Source organism: Xiphophorus maculatus, chromosome 14 (genome assembly GCF_002775205.1).
Source record: "Xiphophorus maculatus strain JP 163 A chromosome 14, X_maculatus-5.0-male, whole genome shotgun sequence".
Lineage (NCBI taxonomy): Eukaryota > Metazoa > Chordata > Actinopteri > Cyprinodontiformes > Poeciliidae > Xiphophorus > Xiphophorus maculatus.
In genome coordinates this window covers 10,960,793-10,981,785 of record NC_036456.1, presented here as the reverse complement: position 1 = coordinate 10,981,785, position 20,993 = coordinate 10,960,793, and the positions used below count along the sequence as shown (strand labels likewise).

The following is a 20,993-nucleotide window of genomic DNA, read 5'->3' as shown; positions in this document are numbered from 1 at the left end:
CCATTGATAAACTCACATATTCTAACCTGCTGTAGCTTGTCCATCATATCCCTCCTGTGGTTTAAATCCTGTCCATAAAATGCCCAAGTAATGACCAGAGTTTTCTTTTTCTTTAGCATGCAGATATACAGAACTGCCCCTCCACCACCTGTTGCTGCACAATGACCGTTAGTTGCCGGAAAAAAAAAAGAGGCCACTATACTTTTCCCTAGGCCTGTCACAATGTCACAATAGCAAATTTTGCTGGATGATAAATACTCCAAAAAATGTTTGCAATAGACAATAATACTGTTGTTTTGAAACCATTTTCAGATGATATGATTTTCAGATGGTTATGGCATGATAATGTCAGTAAACTCTCTCTCAGATATTAATTAAATTTAACTACTACTGCATATTTATCCCTGGAACAGGAAGACATTTTAAATATCCCAAACAATAAATAAATAAACAGAATGAATAATGAAGTCTCTGCAAACAAAACTGCCATTAAAAAAAGAAGCTAGGTGAGCTTAATGCACCAGACCGCCAGACTTTCGTAAAGGTTTTTCTACCAAAGGAAAATATATTCACTAATGTATGACCTGAAATATATTCCGATATATATTACTTTCCCTGTGACAGACTGGCGACCTCACCAGGGTGAACCCGCCTCTGGCCCGGAACGTTAGCTGGAGATAGACACCAGCACCTCCTGACCCCACTAGGGACAAGGGTGTTAGAAAATGGATGGATTACTTTCCCATATAATTTTTTAGGCAATAAGATGTTTGTTTTCCCTTTTCAAAAATGGACATGAATAAGTTTTGTATTTGCATCTTTCAATTTATTTCTAATACTGTGCAGAAAATGCTTAAGTGGTCAAATAAAATCTAAATAAAATAAAATTCTTTATCCGATTAATCATCAGAATAATTGACAGATTAACTAAAGTAATTGGTAGTTATATTTAATCCCACTTTCTGTCCTTACTGAGGTCCTATTTCATTTTAAAATGTGTGTAATGATGGTGAATTACTCAACTGTAACTACAAAAAAAGAAAAAAAGAGAAGATTTTGACATGTTTTTGCCGTGACAGCTGGGTGGTTTGTCAGGCAATCCAACTTAGCTGCGCGTCCTTCCACAGAACCGGTGTCTCAGATCCCCCTTCACAAACTCACCTACAGATTCAAACCTGCAACCCTCTCTGCGGACTAACTTCGGACGCCCCTAAAAAGGGATGATGCGCTCTCTTCGGGGTCAGGGCTGATGCCAAACAGAAAGTCATCCAGTTACGCTTAAAAGTGGAAAATTGACGTAGCGAAACCTTTAGAAATGGGGAATTGAAAAAAAAACAAAAAAAACAAAGAGCAGAACATCCCGATGCACAGTGGTACAACCACAAGCTGCACTTAAAGGGGACCGTTTTAGAGGGAAGAGAGAGAGCGAGAAAGAGAGAGAGAAAGAGCAAGCTCCATGTCTGTCATATTTTGGGCCATCAAAAAACCATCACATGAACCCAAGGGCCACTTGCAAGCCAGGGAACTGGCAGCACATGAATAAAGAGGAGGACACATCAAAAGGTGCTAGGGCCCCTTTTTTTTTTCTTTTTTCCCTCAAAACCCAAAGCTCGGCAGTTCCAGGCAACGTGCAACCCCTCAATTTCCTCGCCGAGAGCCATGTGCGAAAGCCGAGCACATGTGCGCACGCAAAGCCCAATAACCTGTTCCAAATAACAAAGATGACAAGCAAAAAAGCGAAACACATGCAAGCGCTTTACGGCGAGCCGCAGCATCCAACAACACGGAGCGCTGAACGACTCGCAGCGAACTGAAGGCAAACGAAACGCTCCGAAAACCTGCAGCGGGGTTGTTACTCGACGCTGCGCGTTTTTAGAGCTGAAGACTGAGAATGGAGGAGAAGTCCCATCTCTCAGGGTTGATTCTCTCCACAAACAAACTGTGAGAAAGAAGCTCATTTACCGCACAGGCTTATGAACAGGAAAGTCTCAGCAGAGATCAGAGCCATAATCAATGGCAGCGGAGCAACTGTGATGTAATACAACAGGGAACAACGGATAGACTGAGGATGGCTGATGGTAAAAGATGCTGCGAAAGGCAATCCACCCAGAAATGCACAGCAGTCCTTACCAACGCGGCAACATCACCAGAACGGAAAAGTATCAACACCCCTTACATGGATTTTACTGGAATTTTATCTCGTGACAAAAAATTGCAGAGTCTAATTGTGAAGCTAAAAGAAACTTTCACAAACACATTCTGAAAGGAAAAGCATCTGTTTTTTATTCAGCCATCTTTAGTTTTTTGGAGAAGTTGAACCTCCACTTCAGCCAAAAGTCTTTTCCAGCCTTCATCAGCTTTTTATAGACTCTTTCCCGTCTCTACTGAAAAAAAATAAAATAAAAAATCCCCACAGCATAATGGTGTCATCACTGTGTGTTCCCATAGAGACACACTGTGTTTCAGGGTGATGTCTAATTTCCAGTTTTGGTTTCATTTAACCAGAACATAATCTTGTACTCTGTAGCCTGATACACCCTTTGCTACAAATAATCAAGTGTACACTAAATGAGTGCTGTCACTCAGTTTTGGGGAATAAAATGTTTATTTTCCCATTTTAAAAAAAACTTAGTTATTTGTTTATTTGCATTTTTTTATGTATTTCTAATATTGTATAAAAATGCTTAAGTGGTTAAATGGAAACTCTGCAGAATGTGACAATTTTTTATTTGATTAATAATTTTTGTAGCCGATGGATTAATCAGAATAACTGATTAATAGTCTGACTAGTCAATTAATCGTCAGAATAATCGATAAAATGTCTCTGTAACTGATTAATTATCAGAATATTAGATAATCGATCACTAAAATAACTAGTAGTTGCAGTAGATGAAGCTTGTGTTCGTCTACTCCAACAAACTCCAACAAAATACTTTGAAGTTTGTGGTTGCAACGTGTCAAAATGGGGAAGAACTTTAAGCTTTTCCATCTTTAGATATGAATTTCTGACTTCACTTAAATCACCAAAGACTTCAGTTCCCAAGCTGACGGACGAACATATCAAAACACGAGAATTAACACATGTTATGCACTGTAACGGACAAAACAAAACCAGCAAAACATCTCTCACCTTGTTAGGCGCTGTGGCTGAGGGCGCTCCCCAAACTTCCTGCAGACACACAAAGTGAGAAAAAAAAAAAAACATAAGTGGGCCAGTTATTAACCACAAGCAAACAAACAAACGGTAAACACGGCATTACTAAACGGCGCGTCTTTCCATGCACACAAAATCCACCCATTCTGACCCTGACAGAGTGCACTTCCACAGAAGCAAGCAGGTCAAAGCGAGCGGAGGGTGGAGAGGTTGAATAGAAAAAAAAAAGACAAGAGGATACCGTTATAAAAACGTGCATGAAGCTCAGCCACATGCTGCAGGTTGTTTAAGATTAGATTAACCTCTTAGTATGCTCAGAAGACGCATCCACAAACTTAGCTTGGTTATCTGCACATCTAAATGGCCCCATGGTGGCCTGGATGTTTGATGACTGTTCAGCGACTTGTTGGTGAACAAGTAGAGCAGCAGCCTTCTGGCTTTTTGGGGTTTTTTTGGGGGGGGGAGTGAAATCCAGAAATGTCTCGCTTGATAAATTTACGACAGGGATTCTCGTTCAAAGGTTCATAAATTTCACAAGCACTGAGTCAACATTAAGCATTTTGTAAACTAGACACCACAGGATGTGACAGGGCTCACAGACACAAGAGGAACTGGATGCATTTCATCACTTCGGATTTCTGAAAGATGCCAAACAGGTGTAAATCTCACCTAACAGGATGAGGGATTCAACTCTCCCGACGACAACGGCTCAACGAGGCCAAGTCAGGTAACATTTCTGAGTTAAGATGAACTTTAGCAGATGGAAACTATTGATTTATGCGCTTTAGAAATACACTGATGGACAACGCAAAGTGAAAATCAAGAAATTTGGTGATTATCTTGAGAACACAAGTATAAATCTGAACTGTGTCTCTGGAGTACAGTTATTCCACTTTGGGAAAAGAAAAAGTCAAAACTCTCTCTGAGTTTAATCTGTGCAGAGCTGATCGAAGCCTCTTCTACACTACAATCACACGAGAAAGTAAGTCTGACAACCCTACTGAATGTGTTTCTGACCCTTTAGGCTGAAATATCTGAGCTCCACCCGTAGGTGACGATAAAGTCCGCCCCAGCAACATTAAAGTTTTAAAACCAGATGGCTAAAGCAGTGCTAGACAAAAGATTTTCCCAACAATCGTTGCTTGTGTTTCCTTTGACTTGGTTTATCGTTTCCTCTCAGTTGTTAACTTCTTCAGTTCACATTTGACATGTAAAGGAAAAGCCAATCAGGATGAAGGACGACCGATGTTGAGAAACCAGTTAAAGTAGCTCCAGCGTTGTTGTGGCCAAACAGGCAAAACTCAGACCAAAGCTTAGATCTGCAAAAATGAAGAATTGGACTCAAGAGTCCCCGCCCCGTCACTCTTATGAACCAAACTATGGATACAACAAACAGCATGTCTATTCAACAATTGACAGTAAAAAGCATGACTAAATATCAGCTTGTTAGAGTGGCATTATTATAGGAAGAATGACAAATAGGTACGTTTTTGCACAGTTAACACTGAAGAGTCTTCCCTGATGGTACGGAGACGTTCCAAGAAGACAACGCCAGAATTCATGAGGCTCATACTGAAAGAGTCTGGACCTTCAACCTATTCATTCAGAATCCGTGGGGTTAACACTGGATGAAAATAAACCTTGTGACAGAAACGTTTCAACACAATGCCACAGTGAACATGTGCTATAATAAAAGGTTGTTTTTCTAGCTTTTTGTGGCGACTTTTTTTGACAAGGCGTCGTAGTTCTAAAAATGAAACTATGAAAATTGGTCTTTTTTTTCCCCTCCAGCTTCTTAGACCAAAAGAGTTACATACAAATATAAGTGTTATCTTCAACAATTAGTTCTTTTTAAAGATATTTGTTAAACTAAAGCCACGTATGTCCCGTCAATGAAGAGTTGAAGGCCTGATTAAAGTCAAAATCTGCATGCAGCCCTCAGACCACTGACTCTACCACATGGGCATGCATGTAATCAAAATTAATCTCAGCTCAAAGTTAGGAGAGTTCTCTTTCTTTGTTAGTAAAACAAACAAAAATAAAAAAATCTGATGTCATAACCAACACCATCTGCATGTAGCTGTCTGACCATCTTCCTCTCTTATTAAAGAAAACAAAACAAAAAAAGAAAACAACTTCGCCGACTTTGCACAGGCAAAATAGAAACTAGTAACAGTCAGAGGAGGCTGCGGAGAGCCATGCAGGGTTTTTCCTGTGGCAGGGCTCTACCTCTCAGCTAACTACTCATGAGCTGCGGCCCGGTAGTTTTTTCCGGAATCAAGCTGACAAACACATAAACAAAAGACCTCGCCACTGCTGCGACAGGAAGCAGGCAGCAAGGCCAAACCGCTGATAGAGTCAACATCAAACATACTGCTGATCAGCTTCTCATCCATTTAAGACCCGGGGGCAGAAAAGCGGTTGGTGTCAGCGTTGAGAAACTTGACTGAATCCAAAATCTCTGAAGTTCGCCAAAAGCAAATGTGTATCTAGAAGGATTCAGAGGACACAAACGAACAGGGGAATCCCTGGATGTCAGAAGCATGAACACTTTCTTATCTGCGTTAAAGATTGTTCACAAGTGTGAAACCAAGACATCTACCGAAGCCTTATCCTCTGCACAGGCTGCCTTTCATCTCTAGGTTCCGAGAGCACATGTGTTCAGCCTGAATCAGTCAGTGAATGACCTATGAACAGAATAATTACAATCTTATTTGTCTCATTTAGTTAAATTACAGCTTGTGCTACATCAGATGCAGAGGTCGGTTGAAAAAACGCGAGTCCCACCTGCAGATGTTTAGCAGTGTTTCATTTCAGGAGTGTTTAGTGTTTACCACCTTCCATGATCAGAAAAACAAGTCGGTAAGTTTGGATTCGATTCTTATCACGGCTGTTTGCTTATGACTAAACGGGCCAGAAGAAATCTCAGAGGAAACAAAAGCCAGCTGCAGGTAATTGAGTAGCGTACTTTTTTTTTTTTTTGTGAACGACTATTTTAGCCCCAAAGATAAAAAATATCTGCGGTCCTTGACTCGTCATATTTCGTAACCTTAGACAGACAAGAAAATAATTCCAAATAAATATTCAAATCGATTGTAATATTCAAAAATTGCAGCGAAATTTCAGACTTTCAGCATTCTCAGTCACTTGTTTCTTGTGTAAGCGTCAGCTGCTGCAGGATTATTAGAAAACCATTATAAACACAGTAATATGCGTAAACATTGCAATGATTATATTGGGGTGGGGAGGGACACGCGCCGATTTTATTCTTTCCGCTTTCGCTCTCATTTGTGCTTCCGTCACTCTGACCTTTTGGACTATGTCATTTATGTCCAGTCGGAGCTAAATATTACATTTATCGAGAAAAATCCAACCTTGTAACTCTAGGAAAACAATAATTATTGTGCTCCAAACAACCATTTGAATATTGAACATTGATGGCGATGCATCACTCAGCACTAACTGCAGGGTTACTCCAAAAGACTGAATGCATCATTGCCAAGCACCATATGAATCCATGATCCCAAACAGACTTTTTGCAACATAAAAACTGAGCACACCAATATCGTGTTGATGTTTTTGATAAACTGCTCAGGCCCATCTAAGACCTTAGAGGTGCAGCTGCTCATAAATAATGAAAACACAAAGATCTCAACCTAGATTTCCAGACATTCTGTTACGGTTTTTGACATGCTCCTGCTTTTTTTCCTGCCTCTCTCGTGTATTTCCTGGCCTTTCAGTCAGCCGATTTAGAAAATCCCTGAAGCTGAACCAGTGATTTCTTAACAGGCGATAAAAGATATTTACATATGCTTAAAGAAAAAGATGCACGTGATTATGTTTTCCAGTGTCATTAAATGAGACCAAATGTTTTTTTATTATTTTTCCAGGTCAGTTTATGTTGCTTTCTGTAAAGCAATATAGACAAACATGAGAATGTATCATATCTACTACTGTTCTTTGAATATGAATGCATATCCACAGTGGCAGATGGGTAAATATTACATTTTATTATAAAAAATTATTCAAATCAGTTAATAGCAGTTTTACGTCTAAAAATTAGCAACGCAGAGTTATAATTAGACCAGAGAGGAAGCATCCGGAGTGAGAATATTAGTTTCAGTAATTTCAGCCTGAACTTTGGGGGGGGGGGAAATTGACTTTGAACTTGTCCATTAAAAGCTTGAGACTTGATTTGGAAAAACAGCCGATCCAGGTATGAAACACCTACGGGTAACCAAGCGCAGCTGCTGTGAGATTTATATTAAGAAAGTGAGCCAAATAGAAAATAAGAGCGAGCAGGAAAAAAAGAAAGAAAAGGGAATAGGGGAAAACAGGACGAGAGAGAAGCAGATATGACTTGTGTCTGAGCCAGATGATGGGAAAAGAGGTAGAATGATTATAAGGGAGGACAATCAATAAGGTTCCCACAGTGCAGCGCTGATGCTTCCACTGGCTAATAGATTCCAGACGGCTCTCTTATCTTCCTTCAGCTCCCTTCTGAACATCACAGCACCTACTGCACGCTCCGAATGATGGAAGAAGGGATTACAGCAGGGGAGAGGGAGCGTGATGTTCAAGGCAAAATAAGGGAGTAATACGGGAATGGGACAGAAAAGGAAAACATACAAAATACAGAAACATTTATGTGAATGTTTTGTTTTCTTCATTGCAAGTTTCCACCTTTATGTTTAGGTGATTTTATTCAGTGATATAAAAAAAAAATAGTGAGCATTAAGATAGTAGCGGTAGGACATCAAGGCTTTCAACTTGTGACATGCGCTTTTGGTTAGCCAGTTCTGTGAAAAACCACAGTCCACACTTCTTTTCACCTCACCTCCACAAACTGACTTTAGCGCATCAAGCCGAAACACAAAACACCAAAAAACAGAAGAAGCCCGAACGCAGGAAACCACAAAAAGGTAGAGCTGCAGATGTCAGGGGCAAGACATTCTCACTGTTGCATCAGCACTTCTCCAGGCGCCTCAAACATGCAGCAGCGTCTCACTGCTAACTTCGTCAAACAGCAGGAACTAGAGCCTCGGCTTTTGTCTTCTTAACAAACACAAAAAAAAAGCCTCATTATACGAGCTGTCGACATTAGAAATCGGGCAGGAAAAAAACAAAAACTGACAGTCGTTCGCGGAAAACGTTGAACTGTTTCCTGCATCTCCGCATATCATGGCACTGATTCCAAGAAGCAGAAGAAAGGGAGAGGAAAGACGCAGATCACTCAGCTGCCAAACAAAACGTTTACTCATCATAGTTAAGAATACATTAGAGCTACACACTGCATGAACTATATTTCTCTTCACTGTGTCAAATAAGGTTGCTTATTTTAGTAATCGATTATTCTGATTAGTCGATTTTTCATTAAACCACTTCAGCCTCTTTTTTGTAACAGAAACTAATTAATTTTTTTAATACGAAAACCAAACATTTTATTGCCTAAAATGCAACACTGAACTCCTTTAGTGATTTTGAACCACGTGAACCTGAAAACCTATGCCACATATTTACTGTTTTTTATCTTAAGTGCACAATGTATGTATATTTCGTACAATTTTGGCTTCGTTACTGCTCTGAATATGTTGTTCTTTCAGCAAATGGCCTTTTTTTAAGCTTTTGTTCTGTTACTAAATTAGATGATGATTACTTGAATAATCGATTAATCTCGATTAATAGTTCCAGCCCTAGTGTCAAACATAAAAATCAGACTAAACTTTTCGTTTTTAGGTCAGCTGGGATTAACGAGGCCGTTTTAATTTATTAAATGCCAGAGTCCTCAAAGAGAAGATTCCTCCAGACAGAACCGGTGCACATGAGCTAAGTTTTTAGACTGCCTTGTAAACAAATGCGTCTTGCTCAGAAATTTTCTTTGGGACCAATACAAAGGTTGAAGATTTGGTTTTGCTGTTCTTTAGCCGCTTTGTGTCTAATCTGGCTTTATCTTTAGGGTCACTGATGACCTGCAAGAACCTTTTGTGACCCAACTTTAACTTCCTGGCTGAGGTCTTGACATGTTGCTCAATACTCCCACACAGTTTTCTGTTTCCCCATGCCAGTTCCTCCTGCAGCAAAACGCCCCACATAATGATGCCTCCACCCCCGTACTTTACAGATGGCCTGGAAGTTCTTCCCGTTTCCTCTTTCACAGTTTCATCAAACTACAGCACACTGTCGCATTCGCAGATATAGCTGAAACCTTAGACAACTCAAGGTAAACCGCCCCCATCCCCCAAAGGCAGTGAGGTAGAGTGAGTAGTAGTCAGGCTCTGATTACAACAAAGCAAAACAAGAAGTATAGACCGAAACAGAGACAAACCTCCAGTCATGTAGAAATGTGAGAGGACAAAAAAACATTTTCATCTTAGGTTAATTTGGATATTACACGCCATCATTTTTGACTTTGTGTGTGTAGCAAAACAAGCAGAGTGTAGCGAGTAAAGCTTGACTAAATCAATATTAAACCACCAAAACTGTTTTTAAAAGTTCTGTAAAGCAAGAATTTTGGTTTTGGACAGAAATTTTACAATTCTGGCTGTGTCAAAGAAACGGTGATTCTTAGCAATTCAAAGTGAGCAAAATATTCAACATTTAATCTGTGAAAATAATAGACATAAGACATAATGGTAAATAGGGTGAAAATGTAAATGTTTGTACAATGGAGCTATTATGAAAAAACTTAATGTTTTATTTTTTATTTCTGTTTGAAATGGTCAAACTTTGGATAACAAAAAATGCTGGATTAGTAAAGAGTTCCAGAACAATTCAAAATCCTCCTTTCAGTTTGTAGGACATGCAAATATCAACAGCTTCAGTTCATATTTACCACAAAATGAGTTTTTGTTAATATGGCAACTTATTCATCCCAGTATATGGTGAACAATATATAACAGAATAAAAAAAACAGACACATTTGAATTGAATGTCATTTTCATTCTTCACTCCAAGATCAGAGCATAGACATTCATTCCTATTCATTCCTCCTAATCAGAGGAACATTGCTCTCTGGACGCAGCTCTGTAGGACAACAGGAAGAGTTAATTGTGTTTTAGCAGGTAGTGGGAGGTACTGACGGCTGTTATGAGTCAGACTCTGATTTTATGCTACGATGTGTGTTTGAAGGAACAACGGTAAAAACCTTAGAAGACAAGAAAAACGCACCAAATGTCCTCTGCTGTCATGCGTAGATGAAAAACATTTAAAAATTCATGGCAAAACAGACATGTGGCGTAGCTCTGGCAGGTGTCTTATACTGAATAGCTTTAAATTATTAAACAAGGGATCATTTCTTGAGTTTGAAATGTTTCCATTTCACCTGAACATTTACAACAAGGAAAACAGAGAGAACATTTTGCACCCTGAGCACTTAGCAGGAATCTGCTGATGGTATCCTCACAGCTTACGTCATTTAATTGCAATCCAACATTTTTCTATTGAATACTTTTAGGAAGTGCATTTCTTTATACACAGATGTTATCGTAGTGTCTACACCAATCACGGGGAAGTCTGTTCACACACTAGCTGTGCAACACACGTTCGTTGACAGCCATGACTAAAAAAAGTTTATGACACAAAAGATCATTGATAATGACAGAGGTCCTTAGAGGGCACTATCCAAGCATATTGCTGGAAAGTTGAGTGGAAGGAAAACATTTGGTATGAAAATGAAATAAATGATCAGGCATAACCAAATACTTGTGAGGATTGAGAAGCAAAGCCAAAAGAACTTGGCTGACGACTTACAAAGCAGAACTCAGCAATCTCTTAACCTATCCTACTGAAATAAATGAACTGTTCCTGAGCACTGCAGTGGTATAAAAATGGCCATAAAAAGTAATAGGAACACCATCTTGTCAATTGACCAACCAGTCGAATTCCTGACGATCCGATCATTTTGTTCTTTCCAGTCGACACGTCACAGCTAAGCAATCAATCCGTACAATCACAACAACATCTTCAAAGTTGGTCAGTTCCATTATCAGGAAAATATTATTTTTCTTACACTTAGAAGTCTACTTGCTGACATGTAGGTAAACCTTTTTCTCATCAACGTCAGGGTTTCCCCCCCAAAAAAACTTTCTAAACCCTGTGGTAGGCTGCTCGATGACTGGCATTGTTTTAAGTTAAAAATGTTTTTAAAGTTGAGAAGAAATTTGAAAATATCACTTGATAATTATGTGTTATTGGAAGATTAATATCTGAAAAAAGTCTTTAAAAAAGGCAAACATTAAAATAAACTAAAAATAAATAATGCTTAGCCTGGTGGCCCGCCAGGCTTATAATCCACTAGGGGAAATTCACATAAACCCAAACTGAACATAGAAAATACTTCTGTTTTGTCTATTAAGTGGGCTTTTCCTGTTGTGAAGTAAGGTGTGCGTATTGTTTCAACTGGAACAAGTCTGTCCTCCTCTATTCACAGTTAGCCTTCGGTTCAGGTTGAAATTAACAAAAAAAGATTTGAATTTTTTTTAAATAAACAATGAATGCCTTTAATAGTTTTGTTTTGTGTAAAAATGCAGTGTGTAGGAGGTATGCTACCATGCTGATCACCACAAAGTGTAATATCCAGACCAGACTGCAGAAGTCATTTAGATCATCTCCAGTTCCACTTCACTAAACACGACAAAGTCCTTGATCTTCATCTGCATTGGGACACAGCGGTAAAAACCCTTCTCCCCATTTGACTCGAGTTGCTTTTAACACTTATTGTGTCACAGCGTCTTATGATGGGTTGAAGTGTCTCAAGGTGAGAGTGTGACCTCAGCAGCCTCGACTGCAGATGAACTCTCAATCAATGGTTTCTCTGAAGCCGAGGCTCTTCAAATAATCTGTGGTATCTTGGCTTTTCTGTTTGACTAATACTATAAAAACCCACATGCAGAAAGTAAACACAGCCCCATGTCCTTTAGCTATGCAAGTGAGAAATGAAAGAAAAGGATGGTCTGAGTTAGGCGAGTCTCTGACACGAATCAACATTTTGATATTAATGTACAGCAGGCACGTGCAGGTTCTACCTCCTTGGTGCCATTTTGAGTTTTTTGGGGGGGTTGTGTGTGTGTGTGTGTGCTGTCACGTAACTTCTAACTTTGAGTTTATCCTAATGTAACCAAAAGTATTCTATATTACTGTACATTTTGAACCACAGCAGGTATGGGAAGCCAAATGTGCCACAATTCAATAAATCAAAATGTCCCAAAATTGACATTTATACATGTGAAAATTTTATTAAAACTGCAGATGCATTTGTAAAATATTTTTTTCTTTATCCAAACAAATATAAAAACAAACATTTGAATTATTATTTTATGGCTCATGATATGAATTGATTTAATTAGAAGAAAAACCAAATCTCTCAGAAATCCTAACACTACATTAGAAAAGTGGAGCTAGCCCTGCTGAACTATTTTGATCTTTAAAAGAAAATCTGCAGCTAAGTTTGAGATTAACCAGTCAGATACTATTAAGGTTTATGTAGTGAAACAGCAGCAATATTTCATAATGCAATTCACTTGTTCAATCTGCTACCACCTCTCCTAGGTTAGTGAACTCGGCTGAAATGCATTCGTCCACTGAATTTCTCAGCTAAACCTTTCTACACGATTCAATCTTGCTTTAATGAGCACTTGTAAATATAATGATTCATGAAAGAAAACTATATTAAAATAAAAACAAGCAGATATTTGAAAAGCCTCGGTCGCTTGGGCGATGCAATCACAACTCAAAGACACCAGTCAGTTTTTTAAAAAACCACAAACTTCAATGCACCTTTCTGACTTTTGCATAATAGATCAGCATGATCTGGTGCATAACTATAAGGTTTAAAGAAAATGATACATTGTTTTATATTATACAAATACATCTATTGACTTCTGTAAATAAAGTCCACTGTTCTGTAAAAACCCATGTATAATTTTCCTTCTACTTCACAGTTATTCACCGCTTTGTTTTGATCCGTCATATATAATACAAATCAAAATAAGAAGCAGTTTGTGGGTGCAACCTGAAAAACAAAGTGGAAAGGAGGGTAAATATGTTTTATATTGGAAACATTCCAGCTGAGCTCGACGGTAGCTCAAAGTGCAACAGCGGTGTGTGTGTGTGTGTGTGTGTGAGGTAAATGAAGAATGGTGTGTGGGATTAGGGCCACAAAAAAGGGTGTCTGGTTTCAGCCTGAAGGGTGATAGTAGATATCAAAGCTCCACTGAGCAGCACTACACCTTATTAGCAACATCAACAAGCAACACAGTCCCAAATATATGAAATTAACTCTGCATAAGCTACTTGTTCACGGCTATTAGCAGGTTAAGTGTGAAATAAAAGGTTCTCATAACTAAAGCAGTTATAACCTGTTGAATTTAAAAAGTAGTAAGTAATTTTATTCATGAAAATAAATTACAGTGCTAGTTTGATCGAAATTTCAAAAAGCAAATATGATCAAAGGAAACACATTTTGACTAGTTTTCACTTAGTGGATGCATATAAATGAATACGACGTGTTACAAAAGTGATTTTATGATATAAGAGATGAGCCGATTGGGCTCTTCCTGGCAAACACAGATGCAAAAATGTTCTTTGAGGTCTTACTATCCATATCTGATCTGTGATGTTTCCGTTTAGTTTTCTTTTAATTATTTTTAATAACTTCAGCACAGTAGAGAAAAAATGTGCTGCAGTTTAGAGTCCAACAGAAGATAATTAGCAGATTTTTAGGGGGAAAAAGGACCCATGTATAAGCTGTTGGTTACTTATTAACTTATTCTTTTATTAAAAGTGATAGTTTGAATGAGCATAATGAATAACAGCTGAATGGTACTTCGCTGACGATGACATTCCTGACAATACGGAAGAATACAAAGATGATAAAGAATATCACAGGCATAAATCTGAAACTGAACAGACTAGTTTTCAGAGGTGACAAAAAGAAACCTGTTAGTTACTGACATCCGTCAAGATGCGGATATGACGTCGGAACACAACCGGGGTCACTCGGTCTATGAATTATTAAAAAAAACAACAGTCCTCTAAATGGGTTCAATTTTGCCTTGCAGGGCCTGCTCATCCCAACCCGGCCCCAAAACAAAAAATCTGCAGCATCTGAAAGGCAAGAACAGGCTGAGGTTCAGATGCTGTTCCTACGTGTTTTTAAAGCTTCCCAGAGTCAGCGGAGAGAGAGAGAGAGAAAAGAAAGAAATACGTGGAAACAACAAGTCTCACCAAGCAACTCGATGTGCGTGTCAGTGAAAGAAATTTGGAAATTAGAGCCTATTGCCTGCATTAGTCCTGGCAGTCTGTTGAGAAATACCTGCATACTGATGTCACAGCTTCAAACACACACACACAGTGCTGCACAGCTCTAACACACGTCAAGCATAAACAACAGGCTTTTTCTATAATACACACATACACACACTTCCTCTGCCACACTGAGTTTTTTTCTGTGTAGCCTACAGCTAGTGTGTTACACACACACGCACACACACATATCTTAAAGGCAGAAGTTTAATCGTTAAGAAAAAAAACGATAAAACACAAAAAAATGAATAACTTTTTATTCCGAGTCAAATCTGGATTCACATTTTAAAAGCAGGGTGCAAATGAGGACAAAGAAACGGATATAAATAAAGGAGGAGGAGTGGACAGACACTCCCCCAGACAGTAACGGGGAGATTGCTGGAGCTGGAGGCTCGCTCTGTGCTTGGCACTGCTGCCTTGGCAAGTGCCAACAGTTTGTAGCAGCCTGCAAGGGCCGAGGAGGGCAGAGCTGCTTCAAATGTTGCGAGAATCTTGCCTCTTAGCAAAGTCGTGCCTGAATATATGCATGTGACAAGAGAAAAGGAAGTAGCAAACACCTTTATTTTTAAATAACATATTTTAGAATTAGTAACCTAAAGCTGAACCCTCACCACGCCAACACCGTGATCCGCGCTCCGCTTCGGGTGCTACTGGCTGGTCTGAGGATTACAATCATTCGAGTTGGAGCCATTCCGCTTTGCCAATTTCTTGATGTATACTTTTTGATGGAAAATTATGAAATTACAACATTGTTGCCAGTTATTCATAAGGCATATTTCATCTACTTTTATGTAAGCTCAACAAAACTGAGAACAAAGATGCTGTTTGTGGAGGTTGATGTATCTGATGAACCTTGACCAGTTGACCCTTGGTCTGAGCAAACCAAGGACAATTTGTTCAACTTTCCACCACTGACCAACTCATATGCAGCTTTTCATGGAAAATGTGGCCAAAACTATCATGGAAAGGAGAGAGTTTTTAAAAAAAACGCTCATCTGGAACATGATTAAAAAGATCTTGGGATTGGGGCTGGGCAACCTGGCCGAGAAATTTATCACAATATAAGCATTTAATATCAGTCAATATCAATACTTATTGATTAGTTTGTTGTTAAATATCCAAAATACTGCCAAGCTAGTGACGTGATCGTTCCTCTTTTGTCCACAATCATCTCTTGAGCTGTTATACCTATTTTCTCCTTTCACTCCACTCCAATCTTCTTTTTTTTAAGCAGTTATGTGGCACGGTGTCAAAACATGAAACTGCTCCTGCGTGTGTACTGTGTGGACAAATGCTGTGGGTAGCTAACTGTCTGCAAACAGTTGAGATTTCATAGTGAAGCATACCGATTGCCTACATTTCTCATAACAAATTCCTGAATTTCCCACAATTCTAATGGGTATTTGCATGTTTGGTGATGTAGCTGGGTGCATAGCCCCAGTTCTTCTCCACCAGGGCAGCCAGCTCACAAATGTTAGTCCTTCACAGAGAGCAGAAGACACACTACGCATACTTCCGACTGGTTGGACCGACTCAACATTATCAGCTCTGTGTCGCATATGAACAGTTCGATGTGAACGCTGCTTCTTGACGAGCAGTTTCCTGTGAGAGTCAGTTTGACACAAAGTATGCATCCGTGGTTGTAAAGATTTACCTTTGCGGATGTCTGCTTTGCATCCGACACTGAGTCCGCACGGAGTTAAGCACGGCCTAGTATGTTGGGAGCAACATGAAATTGTTGCTCTACGTTACACAAAAGTTGTTCCTAGGTAACCAAATAGCATGTAAGTTAGTTTATGCCACTGACCTTTCTTAACTGGGCCAATGGCTGATAAGCCTTTCCTCTACCTACAGTTAGTGTGTTACATTAGCTGTAGGGTAACACACTCAGGTTCCCTGATCCAGAACCTGAATGAGGTTCTGGATCAGAGTTCAGTGAATTTATTGAACAGTCCATCAGATGTATTTTCTATTTCTATTCATCTTGTGTCTAGCGCGATGGATATCGTTCTGTTGCCCAGGCCTACTAGTGTGTCTCTGTTAAGGTTGCAGCAACGTGGTGCCACAAAAGATAAAGTTAAATGTCCTTTTTCTCAAGACTTAAGGATGATGAAGTGGTCAGAATCTAAATTTTTACTTGAATATATTGAATGTGGTACGGTGCTGCTGATGAGCCGACAGACCCTCAAGGTTGAGTAACTGCAGATGGCGGAGGTCTTAGGTGCCCAGAGACATCCCCACCAGGGGCAGGATAAAAGGCAGCGATCAATGGTGTATATGTGTGCAAACGTGGGTGGGTCACGTCGCCCTGCACTCAAAAGGCATGCACATACACACAAACTGCTCCATCTGTCTTTGACATGGGAGAGCTTAATGACAGAGGCAGCAAAGCCCAGAAGAAGAAAAAAAAGAGAAGGTCTCCTCGTCCTTCTTTCCTCTCTTCCTTCATTTTCCTTTCCTCCGCCTCTCCCCCTCTTGACCACACTCTCCGACATCAACCCTCCATATGGAGCACTCAGGACAGACTTTGTTAAATACTCATCTTGGCCTGGCACACAATCAATAAGACCTCTAGACGCACGCTCACTTGCACACCAACTCCACGCTTTAATGAGTGTAATCTGGCTCCGAGGCTGGAACAAGTAGAAGCTCCACTGCTCGTGCAGCGTATACGCTCTGAAAATAAAGTAATGACATTTCCAGTGCGCGCCGTTTAGCCAACCTGCACTTGCACATAAACACAGCACCATTCATCAATTTTTTTAATTTTTTTTTTTTATTGCAAAACCCAAAATGTATAGCTACCACAACAAGACGCTCAAGATTAATTTTCCACAGAAACGACCAACAATAAAGCACCTTGAAAAAGTCTATATATTCTATTCGGACTTTGAGTGATAAACCAACACAAAGTATAGCATAACAATGAAGGGAGACAAAGGTTTTAAATTGAATCTTTGCCTCAGACAGAAAACACAACAGTGCACCAACACATTGGCTGCAGTGTCCTTAATTTTGGGAGCCTGGCAACTGGCCGATACACAAATTTCATCTACCTCTAAAAAGGTGTGAAAATCCCCCTTCTATGCTACCTTGAGAGAGGGCTGGTCTGCCAGTCACCCATTTCACCCAATTGTTGCCAACTTAGCTATTTAGAGACTATTCGGGCAACAAAACAAAAAGCAAAATCTGTATTGCCCAAAATTGGAATGGAGAGGTCAGGCTTTTTAAACATCGGTGAAGCCATAGAAAGAATCATGCATACATCTTCAATTAGTAAAAGCATTTGTTGCAATTTCTGCTTCAAGTCTTTTGGTGTATATCTTAAATACTTTATATTTGGATTTAGGCCTTGACTAACTGGGCAATGTTAACATATAAATACACTTTCATGCAAGTCATTCCACTGTGACTCTGCCTGGATGTTAAGGGTTGAGGTCTTGCTGGAATGTGAGTCTACACCAGTCCTGGGTGCTCCATTATCTTCCTCGCAGGAATTCTCACCAGCATCCCTCTTCCAGCTGATGAGAAATATCTCAGCTGTATGAATCTACCACTAGATTTTACTGTTGCTGGGTTCAGGAAGCTGTACAACTTTGGTCTGGCCTCACCAGAGCACCTTCTTCCACATTTTCAGTCTTCTCCATCATTTGTAGAAACTGCAAACTGGACTTTTTGAAAATTGTCCTGCCAACATATTCTTGAAACCAAGATGTGGATCTCTGCAACTCCTCAACAGTGACCTTATAGGCTTCACGTATTTGATCATTTATCAAAAAGAAAAAGTGGCTGTGAAGTGACTAAAATGTGAAAAAGTTAAAGGCCATGAGTGCTGTACTTCCAAAAGAATTCCCTTACTTAATCACACAGGTGTGATATACAAAGTATGCCAGAAGAAGATGCACTTGTTGGTTGCCCTAAACCATGTGCCACTAATATATTTAAGTATCATCATGTAGTTTTGCATGATTTTAAAGTGCAGCATGCCCTCAGGCTCCTCTCAGGTTTTAGAAAATACACCTCCTATTCAGACAGGCTGTTCATGAGAAGTGTTCAACTGATTTGCTTTGGGTAAAAAAAGAAAAACAAATCAACAGCACAATGGCATCAATGTGCAGAGTAACAGCACTTCTCTTCCAACAAGGACTTAGTTTTAAGTCAGGCTGAAAAGTGTAACTTTACTTGCATCTGTTTTAGGCAACACCTTCACATCTTTAATTAATTTCAAACATAAAAAAGGCTTCTTTCAACTTTCTTCTTGCACAATATCAACTTTATCATTAAAAATATCTTAAGACAAAACTATGTCTAGTCTTAAGGGACAGCTCTTATGCAAGCAACTGTACACCAAGTATAATTAACAAAATATCCAGTTAAAGCAAAGAAATGTTAAGTCATTAAATGGCCACCATGATTCTAGACTCCAAAAGGGTTTCTCTCAAATTACCCACAATAAAAAGCAGAGGAAAGTGGAGATCATAAAAAATATGGTACACACTCTCTAAAAGGAGCAATAAGAATCAGAACAGAGCCAAAAAAAGGGGGAAAAGAAGCACATTTATAAAAGTAGAGGTTTCGGGAGTTTTCTAATCTGGAGAATTCAAAAGTGTTTGAAAGTCAACAGCATTGATCTTCAAAAGTAACTTCTGCTTAACATTTTTGCTTTAGAAGAGCACTTTCCAAGTATTTTTGAGTTGCATCTGAAACAGCAAATTAGGTAAAACATTTAAACCTCTCATCTTGTCGTTATTATGCGTTTACCCAGAGATTAGATCATGAAACCCTCAGAGAAAATAAAAGCAACTGGAGGCTTTTTCTTTGTTTACCGTCTCCATCAAAAAGTCTTTTTCTAAAAAGAACAAGCCATCTCTTACATTCCCAAAGGTGCATCTGAAAAAAAATGCATAAGGCTTTTGAATGTCCTTTATAAAGCGCGTTCTACAGCGAAAACTAGACAAAATATTAGCTTTAATACCTTACAACAACTATGATGCTAAACTGTTAAGAGTGGATTTATTGGACCTGTTTTGCTGCCTCAGGACCGTGACAACCAACAATTGTTAAGTTGAACAATACCTACTTTGTATACTCAATCTATAACCAAAGGAGGACGAAAACATAAATCATGTTGTTACCACAGCCCAATCATAACAAAATATTAACTTAATGAACAGAATCAAAACTGCAAAGAATGGTCCAAAACTCCCCTGAAGGGGATGTTAAAGATTTACACAAGTCTAACATTTCAGGTTATGCCTTTACAGCTACAGGGAAGGAAGGGCAAAGAAGACATGAGGAAGGAATGATAGAGGGAAGGACACTTCTACAGTATAAGGAAATATTTTTCCCGAGCATTTATGTTTTTCATACTTATCTGGAAAAACAGCTCGACCAGATTTCATTTGTTTCCAGACTGCCTAGGAGCCCTGCTAACTTTACAACCTGATGAAAACCAGATGATGCTGATATGCAAAATATCTGAGCCGAAAAATAAGCCATATTTACACACTGAAAGTATCAGAAGCCGCAGGGGGAAAAAAAGAACAAAAAAAAAAAAAAAGCATGTCACACCACATACATACTAACCGCACAGAATCAGATGCTGATGATCAAGCGACAGACTGCAAACCAATACTGGACTGGCACAGGAAGGAGGGGAGAGGGTTGAGAGGAAAGAGATGACATGAAACGACACAACGGAGATCTGAACCTTGAATGAACCCCCCCCCCCCCCCCTCCTCCTCATCCCACCACCGCCCTCATCCCCGCCACTCACTCTCTCTACAGAGTTGATGACTCACTTCTAAACAAGAACCAACCCAGGGGGAAATGAGGACGCTGCGTCAACCACAACAAGTACTACGGCGGCTCCTGGTCGGGAAGAAAACTGTCTTTGGTGCGGCAGGCGGATAGTGGATCTGCTCAGGGATCTACGTTCAGGATCTACTCAGGGATAATAATACATGTGCAGGTGTAAGAATTGAAAGAGAAGGTGGTTTAGTGATTAGAAGTATTTTGATATTTCACTCAGACAAAAAGATGTTGATCCTACGATTGTTTTAGCAATTGATTATTCTGACAATTAATTGGATAAAGATTGGCACATTCTGCAGAGATTTTATTTAATCATTGAAACCTTTTGGTACAATATTAGAAATACATTAAAATATGCATATAAATAAATTGTTTTTTTAAAATAACATTGTTTTGACAGAAATGCGAGAACAACATTTCTTCAGCTTTAGCTTGATCACATATTGTGAGAGATGCATCTATAGCTTAAAAAATATTTACTAACTTTTTTTGTCTTAAACGTAAAATCTAAATATTACTTTTTGGACAGTTCTGGCTCAATTACTGTTCTCACCGTGTTGTTCTTTCTAAAAATGACCTGTTTTTGAGTCTGTACATTCCAGCAAACGATTAATCAATGACTGAATCAGTTGGCGATTCTTTCAACAATCGATTAATCATTTCAGCCCTAGCTGATTCCATTGCTATTGAGAAGGAAAAAAAAAATCAAGGAACACATTGTGGA

General features: G+C 39.2%; 1 protein-coding gene across 1 annotated transcript in view; it reads right to left on the bottom strand.

The window, feature by feature from the left end:
- The window catches only part of rbpj (recombination signal binding protein for immunoglobulin kappa J region), a 51,459-nt gene that overhangs the window by 19,417 nt on the left and 11,049 nt on the right, over window positions 1-20,993 (bottom strand). Inside the window, exon 2 of the mRNA XM_023345585.1 lies at window positions 3,131-3,169. Within this exon, the coding sequence (XP_023201353.1) occupies window positions 3,131-3,169 (39 nt within the window). The remainder of the gene's footprint in view (window positions 1-3,130; window positions 3,170-20,993) is intronic.